The following is a 23,413-nucleotide window of genomic DNA, read 5'->3' as shown; positions in this document are numbered from 1 at the left end:
CTGAAGGTGATGGCTAGTGGCGTTCTGTTGTTTTCTTTGTTGGGCCTGTCCTGTAGTAGGTGACTTCTGGGTACTCTTCTGGCTCTGTCAATCTGTTTCTTCACTTCAGCAGGTGGGTACTGTAGTTGTAGGAATGCATGATAGAGATCTTGTAGGTGTTTGTCTCTGTCTGAGGGGTTGGAGCAAATGCGGTTATATCGTAGCGCTTGGCTGTAGACAATGGATCGAGTGGTATGATCTGGATGAAAGCTAGAGGCATGTAGGTAGGAATAGCGGTCAGTAGGTTTCCGATATAGGGTGGTGTTTATGTGACCATCGCTTATTAGCACCGTAGTGTCCAGGAAGTGGATCTCTTGTGTGGACTGGTCCAGGCTGAGGTTGATGGTGGGATGGAAATTGTTGAAATCATGGTGGAATTCCTCAAGAGCTTCTTTTCCATGGGTCCAGATGATGAAGATGTCATCAATGTAGCGCAAGTAGAGTAGGGGCATTAGGGGACGAGAGCTGAGGAAGCGTTGTTCTAAGTCAGCCATAAAAATGTTGGCATACTGTGGGGCCATGCGGGTACCCATCGCAGTGCCGCTGATTTGAAGGTATACATTGTCACCAAATGTGAAATAGTTATGGGTCAGGACAAAGTCACAAAGTTCTGCCACCAGGTTAGCCGTGACAGTATCGGGGATACTGTTCCTGACGGCTTGTAGTCCATCTTTGTGTGGAATGTTGGTGTAGAGGGCTTCTACATCCATAGTGGCTAGGATGGTGTTTTTAGGAAGATCACCAATGGACTGTAGTTTTTCTCAGGAAGTCAGTGGTGTCTCGAAGATAGCTGGGAGTGCTGGTAACGAAGGGCCTGAGAAGGGAGTCTACATAGCCAGACAATCCTGCTGTCAGGGTGCCAATGCCTGAGATGATGGGGCGTCCAGGATTTCCAGGTTTATGGATCTTGGGTAGCAGATAGAATATCCCAGGTCCTGGCTCCAGGGGTGTGTCTGTGCGGATTTGTTCTTGTGCTTTTTCAGGGAGTTTCTTGAGCAAATGCTGTAGTTTCTTTTGGTAACTCTCAGTGGGATCAGAGGGTAATGGCTTGTAGAAAGTGGTGTTGGAGAGCTGCCTAGTAGCCTCTTGTTCATACTCTGACCTATTCATGATGACGACAGCACCTCCTTTGTCAGCCTTTTTGATTATGATGTCAGAGTTGTTTCTGAGGCTGTGGATGGCACTGTGTTCTGCATGGCTGAGGTTATGGGGTAAGCGATGCTGCTTTTCCACAATTTCAGCTCGTGCACGTCGGCGGAAGCAGTCTATGTAGAAATCCAGGCTGCTGTTTCGACCTTCAGGAGGAGTCCACCTAGAATCCTTCTTTTTGTAGTGTTGGCAGGAAGGTCTCTGTGGGTTAATATGTTGGTCAGAGGTGTGTTGGAAATATTCCTTGAGTCTGAGACGTCGAAAATAGGATTCTAGGTCACCACAGAACTGTATCATGTTCGTGGGGGTGGAGGGGCAAAAAGAGAGGCCCCGAGATAGGACAGATTCTTCCGCTGGGCTAAGAGTATAGTTGGATAGATTAACAATATTGCTGGGTGGGTTACGGGAACCATTGTTGTGGCCCCTTGTGGCATATAGTAGTTTAGATAGCTTAGTGTCCTTTTTCTTTTGTAGAGAATCAAAGTGTGTTTTGTAAATGGCTTGTCTAGTTTTTGTAAAGTCCAGCCACGAGGAAGTTTGTGTGGAAGGTTGGTTCTTTATGAGAGTATCCAGTTTTGAGAGCTCATTCTTAATCTTTCCCTGTTTGCTGTAGAGGATGTTGATCAGGTGGTTCCGCAGTTTCCTTGAGAGTGTGTGGCACAAGCTGTCAGCATAGTCTGTGTGGTATGTAGATTGTAATGGATTTTTTACCTTCAGTCCTTTCGGTATGATGTCCATCTGTTTGCATTTGGAGAGGAAGATGATGTCTGTCTGTATCTGTGCGAGTTTTTTCATGAAGTTGACAGATTTCCACTCTATACGGCTAAATTCAGTGCCTTGCATAATCACAGGTTTCAGAGTAGCAGCCGTGTTAGTCTGTATTCGCAAAAAGAAAAGGAGTACTTGTGGCACCTTAGAGACCCATCCATTGCTGGCATATGCCCCTCTGCCATGTACATTGGCCAAACTGGACCATGGTATTTCTCCCTCCCACCCCACCCCCCACTGTTCCTCTGATATTCTTGTTAACTGCTGGAATTAGCCTACCTGCTTGTCACCATGAAAGGTTTTCCTCCTTCCCCCCCCCTGCTGTTGGTGATGGCTTATCTTAAGTGATCACTCTCCTTACAGTGTGTATGATAAACCCATTGTTTCATGTTCTCTGTGTGTGTGTATATAAATCTCTCCTCTGTTTTTTCCACCAAATGCATCCGATGAAGTGAGCTGTAGCTCACGAAAGCTTATGCTCTAATAAATTTGTTAGTCTCTAAGGTGCCACAAGTACTCCTTTTCTTTTTGAGATAAAAAAAGTCAATACTTTTAGAGGCTTTTACTGCTTACCCACTGGACATTCCATGAGGAGTTAGCATCAGTAAATGAAGAGGGGGAATGGTGCTTTGAGGCTAGTATCACTGGCAGAGTAAGGGAGGGGACAGAGACAACCATGCTGGAGCAGAGCTGGGAAGAACTTTGAAGAGTGAAAATATATAAACAGTGTAGTTGGACAGGGGAATCCAGTGGAGGGAATCCAGAACAAAGTTCCATTGTCTGAATGGCAGGTAAGGAAAGTAGTTATCTGAGCAAAGTGATACTCCAGTGTGGCTCCATGTGCCAAGTACACTGAACTTCACAGTACGTTCCCACATTTTACCCACAGCAGTATTATTAAAGATGGAAAGGAAATTGGGTCCCTTTAAGATCCAAAACGGACATGAAGCAATTGAAAGACAGTTTAAGAGATGTACTTAAATTTCCCCATACAGAGCTGTTCAATTTAACAGTATTTCTGGAAGTGCCCAGTATAACATAGATGGTAATTCTTGACTTGGAATATCAATCACATGTGGAAGGTTTTCAATTAATTGAAGAAGCTGTTGTGGGAGTATTAAAAGGGGTATTAAAAAGTTTAGCGTTTCATAAATATAGTGTTATCATAAACTTGTTTCATTTAGTGAAACAAGGAAAGCATAAAATTTAGATCTTGGATTGCTAATGAGACAAAGACATCTAGGGCCCTGTGAAAGAGTGCACTGTCCACTACTGCATCTTCTCATGGCTGGAAATGAGGACACATGCTCTCTCATCTCTAATGCCCCCTGCCAAAGGTCATTCTGGCTCTTCAGTAATGTCTTTTCCTGTAACTCAGCCATCCAGTAATCCAGGTCATGATTTAAGTCCACCCCTTCCAGGATAAGTCCAACAAATAAAAGTCCTTACAAAGAGATCTTTGACCCCAACCCCAGGCCCCATTGTCCTCACACCCTTCTTTCAGGGCTTTCCATTATCCCTATGTCCTTTTCTGGCCTCACACCACCTTGTCAGTGGCTAGTAGGGGAACTTACACTAGGTTCCAGTCCAGTGACCCTATAACTAGCAACTGAGGACTGCTCCATCCCCAACTAATTTTTGATACTTCTCTGGACTTCTTCCTACCCAACTTTTCTTTACATAGAAAGTCTGTGAGGCAGAATGCCTAACTCTTCTTTCAGGGCTGGAACTATCAGGGTCTACCCCTGATTTACCCTTACACTAGGTTCCAGTTCAGTGACCCTATAACTAGCAACTGAGGACTGCTCCATCCCCAACTAATTTTTGATACTTCTCTGGATTTCTTCCTACCCAACTTTTCTTTACATAGAAAGTCTGTGAGGCAGAATGCCTAACTCTTCTTTCAGGGCTGGAACTATCAGGGTCTAGCCCTGATTTACCCCAACAAAATCCCAGCATAAAAATATATAGTTAAACCCACTTCCACTCATCTTGGGCTTGAACTTTCTTCTCTCTTGAGCTTCCTTTATTCTACTTCTCAATCAAACACCTCCCAGGACTCTCCACTGGAAACCTGGTTCCTGCCCTTTTATCAGCCTGCTCCATTCCCAGTGGCTGTCTCTCTGTCCTGGCCTCTTTCAAGAATTACCTGTTTATGAATGGATCCTAGGGCCAATTCTCTGCCATGGGCTACCTTCCTGATCTCTCCACTCTCTAATTCCAGAGTGACTGCAGAGGTCCTTCCTCTCTTCCCTGCAGCCACCTTCTTTCTTTTTCTTTTTTTTTTCCAGTGGTGAAGCAGATTTAACTGAGTAGTCTGTAACTGCCAACTATAATTCTTAAATACTTAGCAGTTTATATTCTCTCGCTCTGTCCTGAGTCCTTCAGGTAATGTAACAGCATCTTCCTAAAACTAACCCATTTCCCTGACATTTTTACTAAATAACAATGTAACTTTTGTTACCTTAAGATGTTTGAATTTTTCAGAAAGCTTTTCCTTTTATTTATCAAAGCCCCATACAAGGTGATCTGTTGTATCTTCCACCTTTTAGAGTGTACATTGTCTATCATTGTGTCTGTTTATTCAAAACAGATTTTTGTTTAAGGCACAATGCCCAGTTAGTACTCTAAACAACATCTCCTCATTTTTCCAAACCAGTCCCTGAAGTATATTATTATCTTCAACTCTAGGGCACAATTAAAAAAAATCTTGTATTTTTCGTTAGTCCATTTATTTATTTATTTTGCTGTTATTTTTTTAACATTTTTCTGTATTGGGCTTTTGAATTCCTGTTTACTCCAGGGTATTTCCATGTCAGTGTTTCAATTTCTTGAAGCATTTTTATCTTCTTTGTCCACCATTTCATTCTCTGCTGTTCTAATATACACTAGGATCCAAGCTAATGCTACAGGTAACCCGATCTGTTATTAGAAATATAATTTCATTGATTAAATCACAACATACTGAGATATTCTCTTTTATCAGCTTAAGGCCTAAGACTGAATTAACAAAAAGATAGCCACCTATCCTGGGTGTACATTCCTGATCTAATTTAATGCTAGTGTATTGTTACTAGTTCGTCTATTGGTACTATTTTAGATGTACTTATTCCACATTTTGATGTACAATATGCTGTCTCTACTCTTCCTGTTTTGTCTCATTTGGCCCCATCTGTCCATATTTGACAGAATTGACTCCACTTTTCATCTATAGTCTGGTACACTTCAGTTTTCATACCTACTGTCTCTTTTTTACCCTTAAGTTTATAAATAAATCCATGTTTGGACGTATGACTTTCCGTCGACATCAATTTTTCCCATGACTAAAAGTTTTTATGCCATTTAGCTTTCCCTCGTCTTTCAACTTCTGCAGCCACATTTAACTTGAATGGCATGCAGAGTTCTAACGTCGTGTGTTATAGTTTGCCTATCAAATTCCCAACAATACTCTTATGTTTGTTTGGTGTTTTTGTTATTACAATTCCCATTAATTTTAGCCCAGAAAGTTAGATCCAGTGGTTTCAAGTTCTGATTTTAATGTTAATCCTAAAGCTTGGAAGCCATAACCAATTGCCAGCCTGATTATGGCTCTATATATCAACAGCAATGCTTTCATCTCCATTATCCAATTAGCCCAACAAGACTTTTATGTGGTTTAATCCTTCCTGTATATATATCTTTAACATAGTCTATATGATCTTTCCAAAGTAATTTAACATCAAATATTACCTCTAGGAATTTAAACCTTTTAACTTTATCTATTGTTCTCCATACAGATACAGTTTGTGCCTCATTTTTTGTTTTGTATTTCAATTTCTAATTTATCAATGTGATCAATGGGTGCATTTTACACTCTTAAAACCAGGCTGTACCTTAGCTATAATGTCATTGTTTTCCAAATAGACGATGAATCTTGCATTCACCATTCTCTCCATAATTTTACTCAGACAGGACATAAGGTCAATAGATCTATAAACATCCACTTGTGCAGATAATTTGCCTGGTTTTTATACTGGAATTACTACTACATGTGTACACCCTAGTGGTATCACTCCTCCCACCTCCCATATAGTTTGTTATATAATTCCAAGTGAACCCTCAAACTGCTTTCAAATAGATATTAAAATGTTGCATATATTATTTTTAGCTGGGAATATATTCTTGCTGTTAGCAAAGCTTTCTTAAGCTCCCATTTACAAAACCATTAATTCAGTATAGTAGCTTCATGTTTACCCCACCTATATAGTAGATCACGATTCTCTTAAATGAATTGTCTTTTAATCTGGGGGAAAAAAACTTCACTTTGATTTCATTATTACTCATCCCTCAGAAAGTTTCTGCTAAACTTCTGCTGTTTTGTTATCAGAACTTCTAACTTTTGTGTCAGTCCCAAGAAAACAGGGGAAGTTACTACTCTTTGTCTTAATTCTATGCATTCTAATTTATTTATCCACCTATGGTACTTCCTCCACCTGTCTTTCTTTCTTTCTTTAAATAATTATTTCGGCTATTGTCTTACTTCTTCTATATTTCATTGGATCTTTACTATTCATTTTCTGTTTTTCTTTCTATAGGCTTTGTTCCTTTCCTTAAATGCCTTAAATAGTTCTGAGTTAGCTTTTTTAAAACTCCCAGGTGGGTATTTTTCCGTTACTTTTCAATGGCAAGGTAAGGTAGAAGGTATGGAGAAATGATCACTCCCATTCCTTCTTCCCTATTTATTTCCCAGTTGCATCTACTTGCAGTATCTGCTGTTATAATTCTCAGGTCTAAGCAAAAAAACTATCTGCTGCTTTAAATCTCTTTTGGGGTGTTGGTGTGCCATTGTTTAAAATCGCTAGTTTGCTTTTAATGAAGTTTTCTAAGCATGTGCCATTCTTATCAGTTGTCTTACTGTCCCACAAATTATTATGACTATTTAGGTCACTGCATAAAATATGTGGTCTTTCTAGTAAGTCTGAGCATTCTAATTTCCTACACAGGTATAGATATTATAGATCTTTAAAGAAAAAAATCTCTTGTGAATTGGGATTACTTTACCTTCCACATTATTACTTCTTTGTTCTCTACGGCATTGTAGTTTAGTCTATCCTTTATGAAAGTGCAAATGACTCCTCCTTGTCCTACTTTTCAGTCTTGTCTAAGTAACCTGTACATTTAAAAGGAAGCTTTTTAACCAACCATGTTTCCTAGAGACATAGGATAGCTGGTTTAGTTTTCATTTCCAGGATGTTTTCTTTAAGTTCTTGGATGTGCTGTAAAACTGTGCACATTCCAACAAAAGATTGTGATCCCCATAGTAGTCACATTTCACCCTTAACCTAATTTCAAATCACATAAATCTGATCTATTGACAGATTGTTAGTATACAAGATTTTTTCTGCTATCCTTCCTATAATTTTCATTTTTTTCTGATTTTTCCATTTGTGATGTGCAATTTATCATTTATATCATAAATGCAAAAAGCTTTTCTTTATTCTTTTTTCCCACTATTCCTTCCAGTTTATCATATTTTAATAGAAGGAAGCTGTGTATGCAGTTCCCCTTTTCCTATTCTGATTTTCTCTTCCTTCTCCACCTGATGTTTTGAGAGTCTTACAGCTTCCAGATAAAATGTTAACAGTTTTTGCCTTTTGTATCTCCTTAACTTGTCTTGACACAATACACCTTCTATATGCTTGACTGTGGTTACCACTGCAGTTGCTACATTTGACCTCCATCCCCCTTCAATGCAATTGTCATAGGAATGCTCTTCCACACATTTATAGTATCTCATTTTCCCATTAGAAACATTTGCTACGTGCCCTTACCATTGGCACTTATAACAGTGTAAGGGTAGAGGAATATGTGACTTGGCTCTAAAGATCTGAAACCCTAATATTACTTTCTCAGGTAGAGTCCCTTTCTGAAATGTAATCAGGACTGCAATAGATGGCTTGCTTTTTCCTCCTTGTTTACTAATTAGGCACTAACACTTTTTCTTCTCCTACATTTTCGGTATTTCATCATTGATCAGTTCTAATGGCACTCCATGTATCACCCGCTTTTTCCGGTGAATATTTTAGTAGCTGGCAATTTATTTTAATTTTCACTAGCATTTTAGTTTTTAAGCAGTTTAGCAGCCTGCTCTTTGTCTGACCATTCAACTAAAAAAATCCCCATCTTACAACCTCTTGGCTGTTACTATATCCCCTATGCTTTTTTTGATCTAGTTAGCTGCTTTCACAAACTGAATGGCACCTAATCTTATTGCTTTGGCAAGGAAACTTACAATTTTAACATTTTGGTTTATTTCTTTCCCAAGCTTTGCTTTGTTGCTAATATCATCATGCTCTGATTCTACTCTTTCCTTTTTTTCCCTACTTTGCATCCATTCTCCCTCTCTTACAGAATCTTCTTCAGTTTCTAGAGTGACTTCATTTGGGGTCAGAAAATCTTCCATCATAATCCTGCCAAAAGCACTCTCCACACTCTAGCCGCCAGCCACCCTCTGCTCTCAAATTCCTTAGTTTATAATCCTCTCCCAGGCCCCATCCCCAGCTGGGCTTCATCCTCGGTTAAACCTGGCCCACTCTCCAAGTGCAGACCAGTATGTTAGTTGTTCTCTCAGGCCCATTTGAAGACTGTGTGGGATATACACCTTATCACAGGCTTCATCCTGTAAAGTGCTGGTTCCCCTCATTACTGTTTTCAATAGGAGGAGTTGAGGGATCTCAGTAATCAGTACAATGCATATAACCAACCCCTTCAAACTCAAGTAATTGAGTTTAAATATTCAGGGTAAATAGGCCAAATCCCCTGAGATGGGATATTAGATGGATGGGATCTGATTTACTATAGAAAATTCTTTCCTGGGTATCTGGCTGGTGAATCTTGCCCATGTGCTCAGGGTTTAGCTGATTGCCATATTTGGGGTCGGGAAGGAATTTTCCTCCAGGGCAGATTGGAGAGGCCCTGGAGGTTTTTTTGCCTTCCTCTGTAGCATGGGGCATGGTTGACTGGAGGGAGGCTTCTCTGCTCCTTGAAGTTTTGAACCATGATTTAAGGACTTCAATAGCTCAGACATGGGTGAGGTTTTTCATAGGAGTGGGTGGGTGAGATTCTGTGGCCTGCGCTGTGCAGGAGGTCGGACTAGATGATCAGAATGGTCCCTTCTGACCTTAGTATCTATGAATCTATGAATCAAGGGTTGACAAAGCATACAGACATGAAAATCTGTTAGGCAATGCTATCATGGAACTGAAACCGTTTGTATGTTTTTTTTTCCCCTAAACATAATTTGTTACACATTTTTAAAATTTCCTAATTATGACTAGAATCTAAATCATTTTTTTTCCAGATGAGTTATTTAAATGACCATCTCTACTCCTAGAATGAGGACAAAAAATTCAGAATCACTCTCTAAAATGAGTGCAAATTTATGCATTAAGGACTAGTAGGATAAATAAAGTATGGTTACCTCCCTTCCATGTACATTTTTTTCACTTAATTTATTTCAGTAAAAGTAATATGACAACGGTGAACGAGGAAGTATATTATTACTGCTTGATGCCAACTTTAAAGAGGTAAAGTAATACAAAGCAGTTAGTTTCATTCATGCAAATAACAAAGGAATCATACTGGTAAATATTCGTGGACCATTTGAGAGGTGAGTGGAAACAAGTCCGAGTGCTTGTCTACATTTGAAAGGCTACAGAAAGTAGCGCTGCAGCTCCATTGCTGCAGTGCTTCACTGTAGACACTACCTATGCTGACAGGAGGGAGTGTCCCATCAGCATAATTAATCCATCTCCATGAGAGGCAGTGGGTAGGTCAACAGAAAAATTGTGTCTGTCTACCTAGGGCTGTCTATACCAGGAGTTAGGGCGGCTTAACTATATCACTCAGAGGTGTGGATTTTTCACATTCCAGAGTGATGTAGTTGGGTCTTTAATGTGGACTAGGCTTCAGTGTAAGAAAAACTAAGAAAACTAAGAAAGTCCTCCTAGATATCCTTAGATTTACATACATTCTCTAAGGGTTTGTCTACAAAACTGACATTAAACTGCTGCCGCGGCAGTGCTTTAACTTGGCTGTGTAGTTGCGGCTCCAGTGCTGGGAGGGAGGTCTCCCAGTGCTGTAATAAAACCACCTCTGTGAGGGGAATAGCTCCCAGTGCTGGAAGCATGGCTCCTGGCCCTGTAGCACTATCTACACTGCCACTTTTCAGCACTGAAACTTGCATTGCTGTAGGGGTTTTTTTTTCACACCCCCAAGCAAAGAAAGTTTCAGCGCTGTAAGTGGCAGCGTAGACAAGGCCTTCATCTTATTTAGACATTGTAGAAATCTTTAGACTTATACTCACCAAAGAGAAACATGCAGGTCAACCTATGGGCATGTCATTTCTGAATTTGGCCCACTGAGTTTACATTAAAAGGAGTCAATAGGTTTTACTGATACGCCAGGGGACAGAAGAGAGAAGTTCAGAAAAGAAAGTAACTAACAAGTGAGTGTAAGAGTGTCTGTTAAAAGTAGGCCATGCCCATATTTAGAGCTTCTTTGTGTGTGTTTGTTATGACAACATAGACTCCTTTCCAGTCACTCACACATTTGTGGGTGAGTGCCAATAGGAGTAAAGGTGTCTGAATATAATGGAATCTAAGTTAGCATAACTAATGTATTGCCCCTGAATTTGGCCCACCCCCTTTAGAAGACCTAAGCCCTGATGTTTGTTGTTTGGGCTGCATGTTAATATTTAGATAATTCTTTGAAATATCCAAGAAACAAAATAATAAAGTGATATAACTATATCTTAAGATGTCAAAGGGATGCTATCAGCATCAACAGAGCTCTAAACAGGGGAGTTTGAGTGGGAGTTTGCAAGGGGAGTTTGGATTGTGGTGCTTGTTTGGGGTTTGCTTTTGCTGGGGGGGTGGTCTTTTTGGTGTGGCTTGTGTTTCCCAGATTAACAGGATTTAGGTGGGAAGGCGATGACAGATACAGAGGCAGCTGTGGGAGAGATTCCTGTAGTGGAAGACACATTGAGAATGACTGGATGTGGAAGCTGTGGTATGTACATGATCCTGGAGGGGGGAACCAGTAAGAGTTTTTTCTGCATGAAATGCCATCTGATAGAGCTGATGGAGGAAAAGATCTGAGGTTTGGAGATGCAGGTGGAAAGTCTGGTTGAGTTTAGGAAGGGGTTTGAGCAGATGATGGAGCAAAGATATGCGGTATCTGAAGGGAAAAGCTCAGACTCACAGATGGAAGCAGGGCTGGGGAATTTTGAGGGGAGACTGGGTGAGGAAAGTGGTCAGTGGAAACATGTGACTAAAAGAACCAGGCAGAGGAAAAGACGGGCTAGTGAAGGAGAAATAGAGCTTAGGAATAGGTTTGCAGAGTTGGAAAATGAAGAAGGGGCTCAGCAGGTACTTGTTAAAGGTGGAAGGGTAAGGAAGAAGAGAAGAGAGGCTAGTCCTATAGGAAAAGTGGAAGAGTCAAGGGAGACTACACCAAATATGAGCCCCAGAAGGATACAGGATGGGTTGAAGAAGATTATAAGGGAAAATAGGAATGGAAAGAACTTGCAGCCAGAGGGAACAGGGGAGAGACTGGAGAATAGCACCGTCACCAGGAAAAGACAGGTCTATGTGATTGGGGACTCTTTATTAAGAAGAATAGACAGGCCTGTAACTAGAGCTGATCCTGAGAATAGAAGGGTGTGCTGTCTTCCGGGTACTAAGATACGGGATGTAGACCTGAGGTTGAAAAGGATCCTAAAGGGAGCGGGAAAGAATCCCCTAATTATCCTTCATGTGGGAACAAATGATACAGCCAGATTCTCGCTGGAAAGTATTAAGGGAGACTATGCTAGGCTGGGGAAGACGCTTAAGGAAAGTGAGGCTCAGATGATCTTTAGCGGGATCCTTCCTGTTCCTAGAGAAGGGCAACAAAGGTCTGACAAGATTATGACTGTCAACAGATGGCTTAGGCAGTGGTGCTATAAGGAGGGCTTTGGGATGTATGGACACTGGGAGGCATTCACGGACAGAGGACAGTTCTCTCGGGATGGACTTCATCTGAGTAGGGAAGGAAATAGACTTCTAGGATGGAGGCTGGCACAACTGATAAAGAGAGCTTTAAACTAGGAATTAGGGGGAGATGGATGGGAGATGTCCAGGAAATCTCCACGCCAGATTTTAGCATTGAGAGGGAAGAAGACGAAGTAAGAAAGGATACAGCCGTGGGTAGGAGAATGTATATAAGGAGCGAGGGCGGTGTGGATACTAGTCTAATAGGTTATACTGGCTGTAGAATGACTGTTCCTAATAGGGTACAAAATGTGAGCAAGGCCAAACAGCAAAAATTAAGCTGTTTATACACCAATGCGAGGAGCCTAGGTAACAAAATGGAGGAACTAGAGTTACTGGTGCAGGAAGTGAAACCAGCTATTATAGGGTTCAGAGTAGCAGCCGTGTTAGTCTGTATTCGCAAAAAGAAAAGGAGTACTTGTGGCACCTTAGAGACTAACAAATTTATTAGAGCATAAGCTTACGTGAGCTACAGCTCACTTCATCGGATGCATTTAAACATGGTGGAATAGTAGTCATGACTGGACTACAGGTATTGAAGGGTATGTGCTGTTTAGGAAAGACAGAAACAAAGGTAAAGGGGGTGGAGTAGCATTGTATATCAATGATGAGGTAGAATGTAAAGAAATAAGAAGCGATGCAATGGATAAGACAGAGTCCGTGTGGGCAAAAATTACATTGGGGAAGAAAACTAGTAAAGCCTCTCCTACGATAGTGCTTGGGGTGTGCTATAGACCTCCGGGATCTAATTTGGATATGGATAGAGCCCTTTTTAATGTCTTTAATAAAGTAAATACTAATGGAAACTGGGTGATCATGGGAGACTTTAACTTCCCAGATATGGACTGGAGGACCAGTGCTAGTAATAATAATAGGGCTCAGATTTTCCAAGATGCGTTAGCTGATGGATTCCTTCATCAAGTGGATGCTGAACCGACTAGAGGGGATGCCATTTTAGATTTAATTTTGGTGAGTAGCGAGGACCTCATAGAAGAAATGGTTGTAGGGGACAATCTTGGCTCAAGTGATCATGAGCTAATTCAGTTCAAACTAAATGGAAGGATTAACAAAAATAAATCTGCAACTAGGGTTTTTGATTTCAGAAGGGCTGACTTTCAAAAATTAAGGAAATTAGTTAGGGAAGTGGATTGGACTGAAGAATTTATGGATCTAAAGGTAGAGGAGGCCTGGGATTACTTTAAATCAAAACTGCAGAAGCTATCGGAAGCCTGTATCCCAAGAAAGGGAAAAAATTCATAGGAAGGAGTTGTAGACCAAGCTGGATGAGCAAGCATCTTAGAGAGGTGATTAAGAAGAAGCAGAAAGCATACAGGGAGTGGAAGATGGGAGGGATCAGCAAGGAAAGCTACCTAATTGAGGTCAGAACATGTAGGGATAAAGTGAGACAGGCTAAAAGTCGAGTAGAGTTGGACCTTGCAAAGGGAATTAAAACCAATAGTAAAAGGTTCTATAGCCATATAAATAAGAAGAAAACTAAGAAAGAAGAAGTGGGGCCGCTTAACATAGAGGATGGAGTGGAGTTTAAAGATAATCTAGGCATGGCCCAATATCTAAACAAATACTTTGCCTCAGTCTTTAATAAGGCTAAAGAGGATCTTAGGGATAATGGTAGCATGACAAATGGGAATGAGGATATAGAGGTAGATATTACCATATCTGAGGTAGAAGCGAAACTGAAACAGCTTAATGGGACTAAATCGGGGGGCCCAGATAATCTTCATCCAAGAATATTAAAGGAATTGGCACCTGAAATTGCAAGCCCATTAGCAAGAATTTTTAATGAATCTGTAAACTCAGGAGTAGTACCGAATGATTGGAGAATTGCTAATATAGTTCCTATTTTTAAGAAAGGAAAAAAAAGTGATCCGGGTAACTACAGGCCAGTTTGACATCTGTAGTATGCAAGGTCCTGGAAAAATTTTGAAGGAGAAATTAGTTAAGGACATTGAAGTCAATGGTAAATGGGACAAAATACAACATGGTTTTACAAAAGGTAGATCATGCCAAACCAACCTAATCTCCTTTTTTGCAAAGGTAACAGATTTTTTAGATAAAGGAAATGCAGTGGATCTAATTTACCTAGATTTCAGTAAGGCATTTGATACCGTGCCACATGCGGAATTATTAGTTAAATTGGAGAAGATGGGGATCAATATGAACATCAAAAGGTGGATAAGGAATTGGTTTAAGGGGAGACTGCAACGGGTCCTACTGAAAGGCGAACTGTCAGGTTGGAGGGAGGTTACCAGTGGAGTTCCTCAGGGATCGGTTTTGGGACCAATCTTATTTAATCTTTTTATTACTCACCTTGGCACAAAAAGTGGGAGTGTGCTAATAAAGTTTGCAGATGATACAAAGCTGGGAGGTATTGCCAATTCGGAGAAGAATTGGGATATTATACAGGAGGATCTGGATGATCTTGTAAACTGGAGAAATAGTAATAGGATGAAATTTAATAGTGAGAAGTGTAAGGTTATATATTTAGGGATTAATAACAAGAATTTTAGTTATAAGTTGGGGACGCATCAATTAGAAGTAATGGAAGAGGAGAAGGACCTTGGAGTACTGGTTGATCATAGGATGACTATGAGCTGCCAATGTGATATGGCTGTGAAAAAAGCTAATGCGGTTTTGGGATGCATCAGGAGAGGCATTTCCAGTAGGGATAAGGAGGTTTTAGTACCATTATACAAGGCACTGGTGAGACCTCACCTAGAATACTGTGTGCAGTTCTGGTCTCCCATGTTTAAAAAGGATGAATTCAAACTGGAGCAGGTACAGAGAAGGGCTACTAGGATGATCCGAGGAATGGAAAACAGGTCTTATGAAAGGAGACTTAAGGAGCTTGGCTTGTTTAGCCTAACTAAAAGAAGGTTGAGGGGAGATATGATTGCTCTCTATAAATATATATGAGGGATAAATACAGGAGAGGGAGAGGAATTATTTCAGCTCAGGACCAATGTGGACACAAGAACAAATGGGTATAAACTGGCTACCAGGAAGTTTAGATTTGAAATCAGACGAAGGTTTTTAACCATCAGAGGAGTGAAGTTTTGGAATAACCTTCCAAGGGAAGCAGTGGGGGCAAAAGATCTATCTGGTTTTAAGATTCTACTTGGTAAGTTTATGGAGGAGATGGTATGATGGGATAATGGGATTTTGGTAAGTAATTGATCTTTAAATATTCAGGGTAAATAGGCCAAATCCCCTGAGATGGGATATTAGATGGATGGGATCTGAGTTACCCAGGAAAGAATTTTCTGTAGTATCTGGCTTGTGAATCTTGCCCATATGCTCAGGGTTTAGCTGATTGCCATATTTGGGGTCGGGAAGGAATTTTCCTCCAGGGCAGATTGGAGAGGCCCTGGAGGTTTTTCGCCTTCCTCTGTAGCATGGGGCATGGTTGACTTGAGCGAGGCTTCTCTGCTCCTTGAAGTCTTTGAACCATGATTTAAAGACTTCAATAGCTCAGACATGGGTGAGGTTTTTCATAGGAGTGGGTGGGTGAGATTCTGTGGCCTGCGCTGTGCAGGAGGTCGGACTAGATGATCAGAATGGTCCCTTCTGACCTTAGTATCTATGAATCTATGAATATATCTGGTACAATTAATTATTTATATCAAATTCCATTAGAGTATTAACAATGATATCACTTTTGAAATCTTCACCTATCGTTATATGTTATGTTAGCTTGCTTTTTGCTTTTTTGTTATTGTGGACAATAAAAACAGGATAGTGATTTCCCTTTTGTTAACTGTCAATGAGACCATTCCTGCTCATCTCATTCACACAGGCAGTCTCATTCACTGCAGTGTAATTACATCTATTAGGAAGGTAAACAGAAGATGACCCACCACCTATTCCATTAGAAGTATTACATTGCTCACACAGGTGCAACTCTTCAGAGTACAGATAAGCTCATAAGACAAAGAAATGCCGAACAAAAAGGTTCAATTGTTAAAAGAAAATATATTGTTTTTTTTATACATAGTTTCATACAAGCACCTCTCTTGGTCATCACATATTTTGTAAAATACACTTTTAAAATTTCAGATGAATTCTGAGCCACCAATTTTTGTTTGTTTGTTTGTTTGTTTGTTGGCAGCATGAGGAATGCAGAAATAATAGATGATTTATATAAAATTATTGCTAACTCTGAGGTGATTTTAAATTAATATTAGCTCTCTGGAATTAGGATTCCACTCTGTTTTGCATGCATTTATTTTAGGGAATTAGTTGATTAGAGGAAACAGAAGATGAAAAGGTAAAAGATTCATGAGAATTTTCTGACACAAATACACACAATGACTCAAAGCTCCATCTTTTCTTCCTTTTTTCAGTAAAACAATATTCAAAGTTTCAATTTCAAATTTTTTATGAACATAGATGACCACTCCAATTATCAGAAACTTGTGCCTGAAATTAGGCTCCTAAATCAATACTTAGATGTCCAAAATAATTGGACAGCATGATGATTTATGTGAATAAAATAAGCCAGATTTGGCCTCTATTGCTGATGCCCTAAAACAGAAAAAGGAATCTTTACAATAATTCTGCAAATAACTGTCCTGCCACTTTTCAGCGTAGCAGCCGTGTTAGTCTGTATCCGCAAAAAGAAAAGAAGTACTTGTGGCACCTTAGAGACTAACAAATTTCTTTTCAAATTCATGCCTGGAAAATGGAGTTTCTCTTGTGCAAGAGGCTTTTTGTTCACATATTCTTATTTATGAACAAAACTTTTTTCAAAGGAACTGAACTTTCGTTGGGAACTGATAATGAGGGTTGTGCTGCTAGAATTCACATTTGTAGATCAGATCAACCCCCATCAGGGTAAGTGCTTAAACTGGATACTGTAATTGTATAGTTCCAACTGTTACCAACAGGGCAGGCCTAATTTTTAAAGATTATTTAAAAGTAATGGCATAGTCCAAAGATTTAAAGGGGGAAAAAATCTCTGGAGTTCCATGTTCTCTATCTTGTAGCTTTTGGAACTCTGGTTAGGATATTTCTCAGATAGGCCCAAGCCATAAAGCTCTAGGAAAAGGCAGTAGGGGGGACCTTTGAGATGAGACTTTCAATCCTTCAGACAAGGACAGAATTTTATTACGAAGATTTATTTCAGTAATATGGCAACATTAATATAAATTACTATGTATATTCGTACACCATTATTTCCAGTGTAGTTAACGTATAGTAGCAAAGCAAGCAACTCTTTTAGCTTTCACTAATGATACATAAAGGAAGTGCCTTCCAAAGATAGGAGCAAAATGGGCAATAATTGGAGCACTATGTATTCTGTGATTCCATATCTATGTAATTTTCCACAGGAAATTTGACCCCATCCCGCGCCTCCCTTTGGTGAAGAATAGTATTTCCAAATTTTAGCTTTCATTTAAACAAACATTGCTAGTCTTGCAGGACAAAATCCTGCACTACATGATTTGCCCAGTCTAACACAGAAAGTATATACCTGAAATGGGAATTGAAGCCAGAAGTTGAGATTGGAATTGAAGTCCCCATCTGTTGCCTTAACAACAAGGCCATCCTTTCTCTCTACTATAGGACCTCTCTTTAATTTGGGATACTTGAAAAGATGTGTACCGATTTGTTATCTCCAGTTTTAAATGTTATAATGCCCAAATATTTAAAATAAGCTCATTTGTGTCTATCAGTATGAGGAGCCACATGATATCTCAGTACCTCTGTTCCAGCAGAAACTGGAGACTATAATTGAGAAGTTATAACTAGAACTGGCAGGGAATTTTTGACAGAATTTTTTTGGTAGAAAATGCTGATTCATCTTAACTGAGATTTAGCAGGAAACTGTGAGTTTTGAGCAATTTCTTGTTTAAAAAAAATGGAAAAAAAGTTTCAAAATTTTCCAAATCTTGAAATTTAAGCTAATTATAGTAAAAAAAAGCTCAACATTGAAACAAAGCATTATCAAATTATCAAAATAAAATATTTTGATTGACTCTTAACCAAATTATTTTTGGATTGTCAGTATCTGAAAACTGTTGAGATTTATATTTTTTGTCTTAATTTGGGACAGGAGGTTTAAAATAACCAATCTTTTTCCAATACAAGAAAGCCATGTCCCACCCAGCTCTAGTTGTAAATATGTCACAAAGTTACTCAAGGCTTTTGTAATGTTTACTTTTGAAGCTGTCAGATAATACATACTACGAAGCAGTAATAATTAGAGCTGGTTATGAATTTTCCATTAAAATATATCAGTGTGAAAATTTCAATTTTGCCATTTTTTTAACTTTTCAGGTAAATCTAAACAAAATATTTAATTTCATATCTGGTTGAGCCAAATCAGAACATTGTGGTTTGTTACACCAAATCAAAATATTTAGTTTTGGGTCAATTTGACAATAATCTGTGTCCACCTGAGCTGCCATGTTGTTTTATGGGAGCTATAGTTTAGATATCTCATGCTCCCATTTTCCTTTACAGATTGAGCTTCTTAGCTGGACTACATTCCCCCTGGTGCACCACAGTCTTACCTCTGATTGGACTGCCACAATGCTTCATGATGATGCATTATGGTAGATATTTTCTGGCTGTGTACCCCCGCTTAAAAGATAGAATGAGGGACAAAAGGAACCTTAAATATAATTTTCATGAGGCACCATAGCAACACAGGCAGACACAGATTAATGGTGAATTTACCCGAAACCTGAACATTTTAATTTGGTTCAATAAACCAAAATGTTTTGATTCAGGTTAATCAAAACTACAGCTTCCCTGAGGTACCACTGCAGTCCACATAGACACAGTTTAATTTTTAACTAAGCCAAACAAATCATTTTGCCTTTCCAAATTGAATTATTTTGTAACTTTCCATTCCATGCAAAGTTTTAATATTTTCACTTTTTGTCTTGATTTGGACAATAACAAATGCAATAATATTGGCATTTTCTGCAAGATGGAAATTCCAGTTTTTGACCAGCTCTAGTAATAACGTTCTTGCTTAATGTTTGCTTTCAACTAGATACAAAGCACAATGAATGCACTTTAGGCAACCATGTTTTTATTTTTTAAAAAATATGTTTCGTGCACAAAGGGTTGTTATTCATGTAAAATACTGATATGCAATAAATGACACACAAAAAGAAAAAAAGATCAAATAACAAGGGTACAGGTTAACTTGTTTTTACTGTTTCAGACTGACACTTTTACAAAGCCAAATTTTGAGATCATATATGTTTGCAGTGTTAATGTTTATTTTATAGTTATGGGGAGAAACAAATTGTGCAACATCTTTTTCAACATTAGAAGAATGGAATTTGACATAGCAGCAACTAAAATGTGTTCTTCAAGCAATGCATCAATAAAACTAGCAAGCACAAAAACTGAAAAATAGAAAAACAATGCAGATTATTTTTGCTCTGAGCCATTTCCAGATTCTGTTTGGTCATATTGTCGTTCTCTTGGAAACTGTCCCTTACCAGTCCAGTCAGGGGAAAATGAAAGACATATTCACCCATGCTTAACAATAGGAGTATACTGGTAGACGTGACTCAAATAATTCAGTCTGAATCTATTTTAATGTTTTCTCTTAGCTGGTATTCCAGCTAAAAGTTTGGTCTCTAAATCTCACTATCTGTAAATCACAGTACAAGAACAAGAAAGTTCAAAATATCATGTAAACCTCCAAAGACTACGTAACAAAGATGAAAGATGGTACACATCCACCCACACAAATAACAACTTAACTAGTAAAGTAGCACCAAAATAAATAAATAAATAAATAAATAAAAATCCAGCCTGGATAGAGTACTAAAGTGAAGTCAGAAAATTAGCTATTTACTTGACAGGGTTTCTTAGCAATGATGTGCAGTGAATAGAAAATATAAACCAATTGTCTTGTTACACCACTGAGTTTATAAGGTAACATTCCTTGTGATTTTTCATTATACTAGAAATTTATATATTCATTGATATTACTCCAGATGTCATCATCTGACATTTTAGAGATGTTTATACTGTCTGAATTTGCTGCCAATATCAGTTTTCTTTGTCTCTTTCAAAGTGAAAAAATACAAGGTTGTATTGATTGAGTTCTGACACCTTCTTTGTATTATTAATTATTATTGTTATTATTTTTATCTTTACAGATCATCAATCTATTGGCTAAACCGCATCCAGTCCTTTCTGTACTGCAATGAAAATGGTCTTCTGGGAAGCTTTTCTGAAGAGACTCATTTGTGCACCTGCCCTAATGATCAGGTTGCCTGCAATGGGTTCCTTCCCTGCATTGTGGGAGATGGCTCTGCATGCTTGACCTGTGCACCTGACAACCGCACCCGCTGTGGGAACTGTAATACTGGATACATGCTGAGCCAAGGGCTTTGCAAGCCTGAAGTGGCAGACTCCACAGAGCACTACATTGGGTTTGAGACAGATCTTCAGGACCTGGAGATGAAGTATTTATTGCAAAAAACAGACCGGAGGATTGAAGTCCATGCCATTTTTATCAGCAATGACATGCGCCTCAATAGCTGGTTCGATCCCTCCTGGCGCAAACGGATGCTCCTTACCCTTAAGAGTAACAAGTACAAGTCTAGCTTGGTCCATATGATACTGGGTATCTCTCTTCAAATTTGCCTAACAAAAAACAGCACCTTGGAACCTGTTTTAGCTGTTTATGTCAACCCTTTTGGAGGCAGCCACTCTGAAAGCTGGTTCATGCCTGTAAATGAAAACAGTTTCCCAGAGTGGGAGCGGACTAAGCTGGACTTACCTCTTCAGTGTTATAACTGGACGCTGACTCTAGGCAACAAGTGGAAGACATTTTTTGAAACAGTACACATCTACTTGAGGAGTCGAATTAAGTCAAATGGTCCAAATGGCAATGAAAGCATCTACTACGAACCCCTGGAATTTATCGATCCTTCACGTAACCTAGGCTACATGAAAATCAACAACATCCAAGTGTTTGGCTACAGCATGCACTTTGACCCTGAAGCAATTCGGGACTTAATTTTGCAGCTGGACTACCCCTATACTCAGGGATCACAGGACTCAGCACTTTTGCAGCTATTAGAGATACGGGACCGTGTAAATAAACTCTCCCCGCCTGGCCAACGTCGTCTAGACCTGTTCTCTTGCTTGCTACGCCATAGACTCAAACTATCTACCAGTGAGGTGGTGAGGATTCAATCCGCTTTGCAGGCCTTTAATGCCAAATTACCAAACACAGTGGATTATGACACAACCAAATTATGTAGTTAACCATCAATGTGAAGCACAATACAAAACCTTGAAGGAGTTTTTACAGTGCTTTTGTGGAACAGTTTATGTTTGGAAGAGTAAATTTAAATTGTCTTTTCAATATCTGTCTTATATCAGTCAATACCATTGGATGGCAATTAACACACATGAACTTGCTGACAATGAATATATTATACCTGCAGTTTTGGTTTATGAATGAAATAAATACTGAAACCAGTCTAGAAGACATTCTACTTTTTACAATAAATTTCATTTGTAATTTTATATGTTCCGTGGCAATGCTTTTGTGCATTACATCCTCTAGAGGGAACATAAAAGGATACCAATAAAATTTTGTAGCTGAACAGTTATTAAAAAGAAATGCTGTGGGATTCTTTTTTTCCTCCACAAAATAAGCAATATTCGTCATATACTTTTGTGTGTGCAATGTATTAGAGGCGTGGGTGGGGAGGAGATAGTCACAAATTATTTTTATATAAATCCTAGAAAAGCCAAAAAGATAGGAATCTTATGTTATTCATATGAGACACAAATCCAAATGTTCATATCAAGGCAAACTGACATCAGTTGTTGATGGCTCACTTGTCCCTACACCTGGGAGACTTGCTAAGGACCTGACTTTTTCAAGATACTGTATCACGGCATACAGATTCCCAGAGCTGTAGTAGCATCCATTTTAGGATGGACAGGATGCTAGTACTGGTGTCCTGTGGGATACAAAGTAATGAAAGGTTGCCTTGGTTACAGTATATGAGCACATGAAAGGCGAGCTATCTTACTAATATCCAATAGTTTACAGCAGATAAATCCTTTTCCACTGAGAAGAGGTTTAGTCTCCATAATTATTTGATTTACATGATTGCTTGCATATTTATTTAAGAATATGTAGAGAAAGACCACTAAAAGAAATGTCATATTGCATGCCCCACCCCTTGCTCATATATATCCTGTATGCATGATACCCTCTGTGCAGATAGACCAATGTAGATGGATCTAGATAAATACAGAAAAAATATAGATATACATTATATAAATACACACACACAGACATACATACACACACAGAGAGAATACTGATAGCGTATGTGTATATATATAAACTATATAAGCTAAATAACTTCCTTGAGACTGCCTACTACATAGTTTCAACATAGGTGATTTTTTCCAAAGAACCAAAAAGATGTTTTCCTGTGATAGAATCATGCCTCCTACTTCATGGCTGTGCAGGATTCTCTTGTAGTTCAGCAATTTGGAACCAAATAAGCATGTTTTTTTTTTTGTAAATGTATCTAACTACCTGGCTTAAATCCAGTTTAATGAGGAGAAAGTATGTATGATCACCCTGTTACTTTATATATCACTGTTACAGGTGTCAGAGTAGCAGCCGTGTTAGTCTGTATTCAAAAAAAGAAAAGGAGTACTTGTGGCACATTAGAGACTAACACATTTATTTGAACATAAGCTTTCGTGAGCTACAGCTCACTTCATCGGATGCATTCAGTGGAAAATACAGTGGGGAGATTTATATACATAGAGAACATGAAACAATGGGTGTTCCATACACACTGTAAGGCGAGTGATCACTTAAAGTGAGCTATTACCAGCAGGTGGGGGGAGGAAGAAAACCTTTTGTGATGATAATCAAGGTGGGCCATTTCCAGCAGCTGACAAGAACATCTGAGGAACAGTGAGGGGTGGTGGGGGGAATAAACAAGGAGAAATAGTTTTACTTTGTGTAAGGTGTGTGTGCATTCAGTGAGGGTCAGAATCAGAACCTTGCGGGGGGAGGGGGGAATGTAAAATGGCAAAGGGACATTCAGTCTTTAGTTAACCCCCAAAGCAAGGAATTTTAGATTAAGAAAAAGGTAGTCCATTATCAGAGGGCTTTCAAGTTCAACTCTGATGTAATCACAATATCATCATTGGAGTTAAAGCAGGGTTCCAGTTAGACAAGCAAATCTAAGATATTACAAAAACTGAAGCACATTGCCAACCAGTAGAGAAAATGACATTAATAAAACATGGAGAAGCTGCCATCTTTCAAACCCATATAACTCAGCTGTCTCAAAAAGGGTATCACCAAATAATAAAAAGGGCTTAATTTCACCATTGATAGTGATCAA

The 23,413-nt window shown here is 39.1% G+C and overlaps 1 protein-coding gene across 4 annotated transcripts in view; it reads left to right on the top strand.

Annotated features, from left to right (window-relative positions):
- BRINP3 (BMP/retinoic acid inducible neural specific 3) overlaps window positions 1–21,647 on the top strand; it is a 298,580-nt gene extending 276,933 nt beyond the window's left edge. For all 4 annotated transcript variants that reach the window (XM_038414794.2, XM_038414797.2, XM_038414795.2 and 1 more), the window contains one exon: window positions 20,174–21,647. In XM_038414794.2, coding sequence (XP_038270722.1) covers window positions 20,174–21,290 — 1,117 coding nt within the window. In that variant the 3' untranslated portion in view covers window positions 21,291–21,647. The remainder of the gene's footprint in view (window positions 1–20,173) is intronic.
- The last annotated feature ends 1,766 nt before the right edge of the window (window positions 21,648–23,413 follow it).

Source organism: Dermochelys coriacea, chromosome 8 (assembly GCF_009764565.3).
Source record: "Dermochelys coriacea isolate rDerCor1 chromosome 8, rDerCor1.pri.v4, whole genome shotgun sequence".
In the NCBI taxonomy this organism is placed as follows: Eukaryota; Metazoa; Chordata; order Testudines; family Dermochelyidae; genus Dermochelys; species Dermochelys coriacea.
This window is presented reverse-complemented; position numbering and strand designations above follow the sequence as displayed.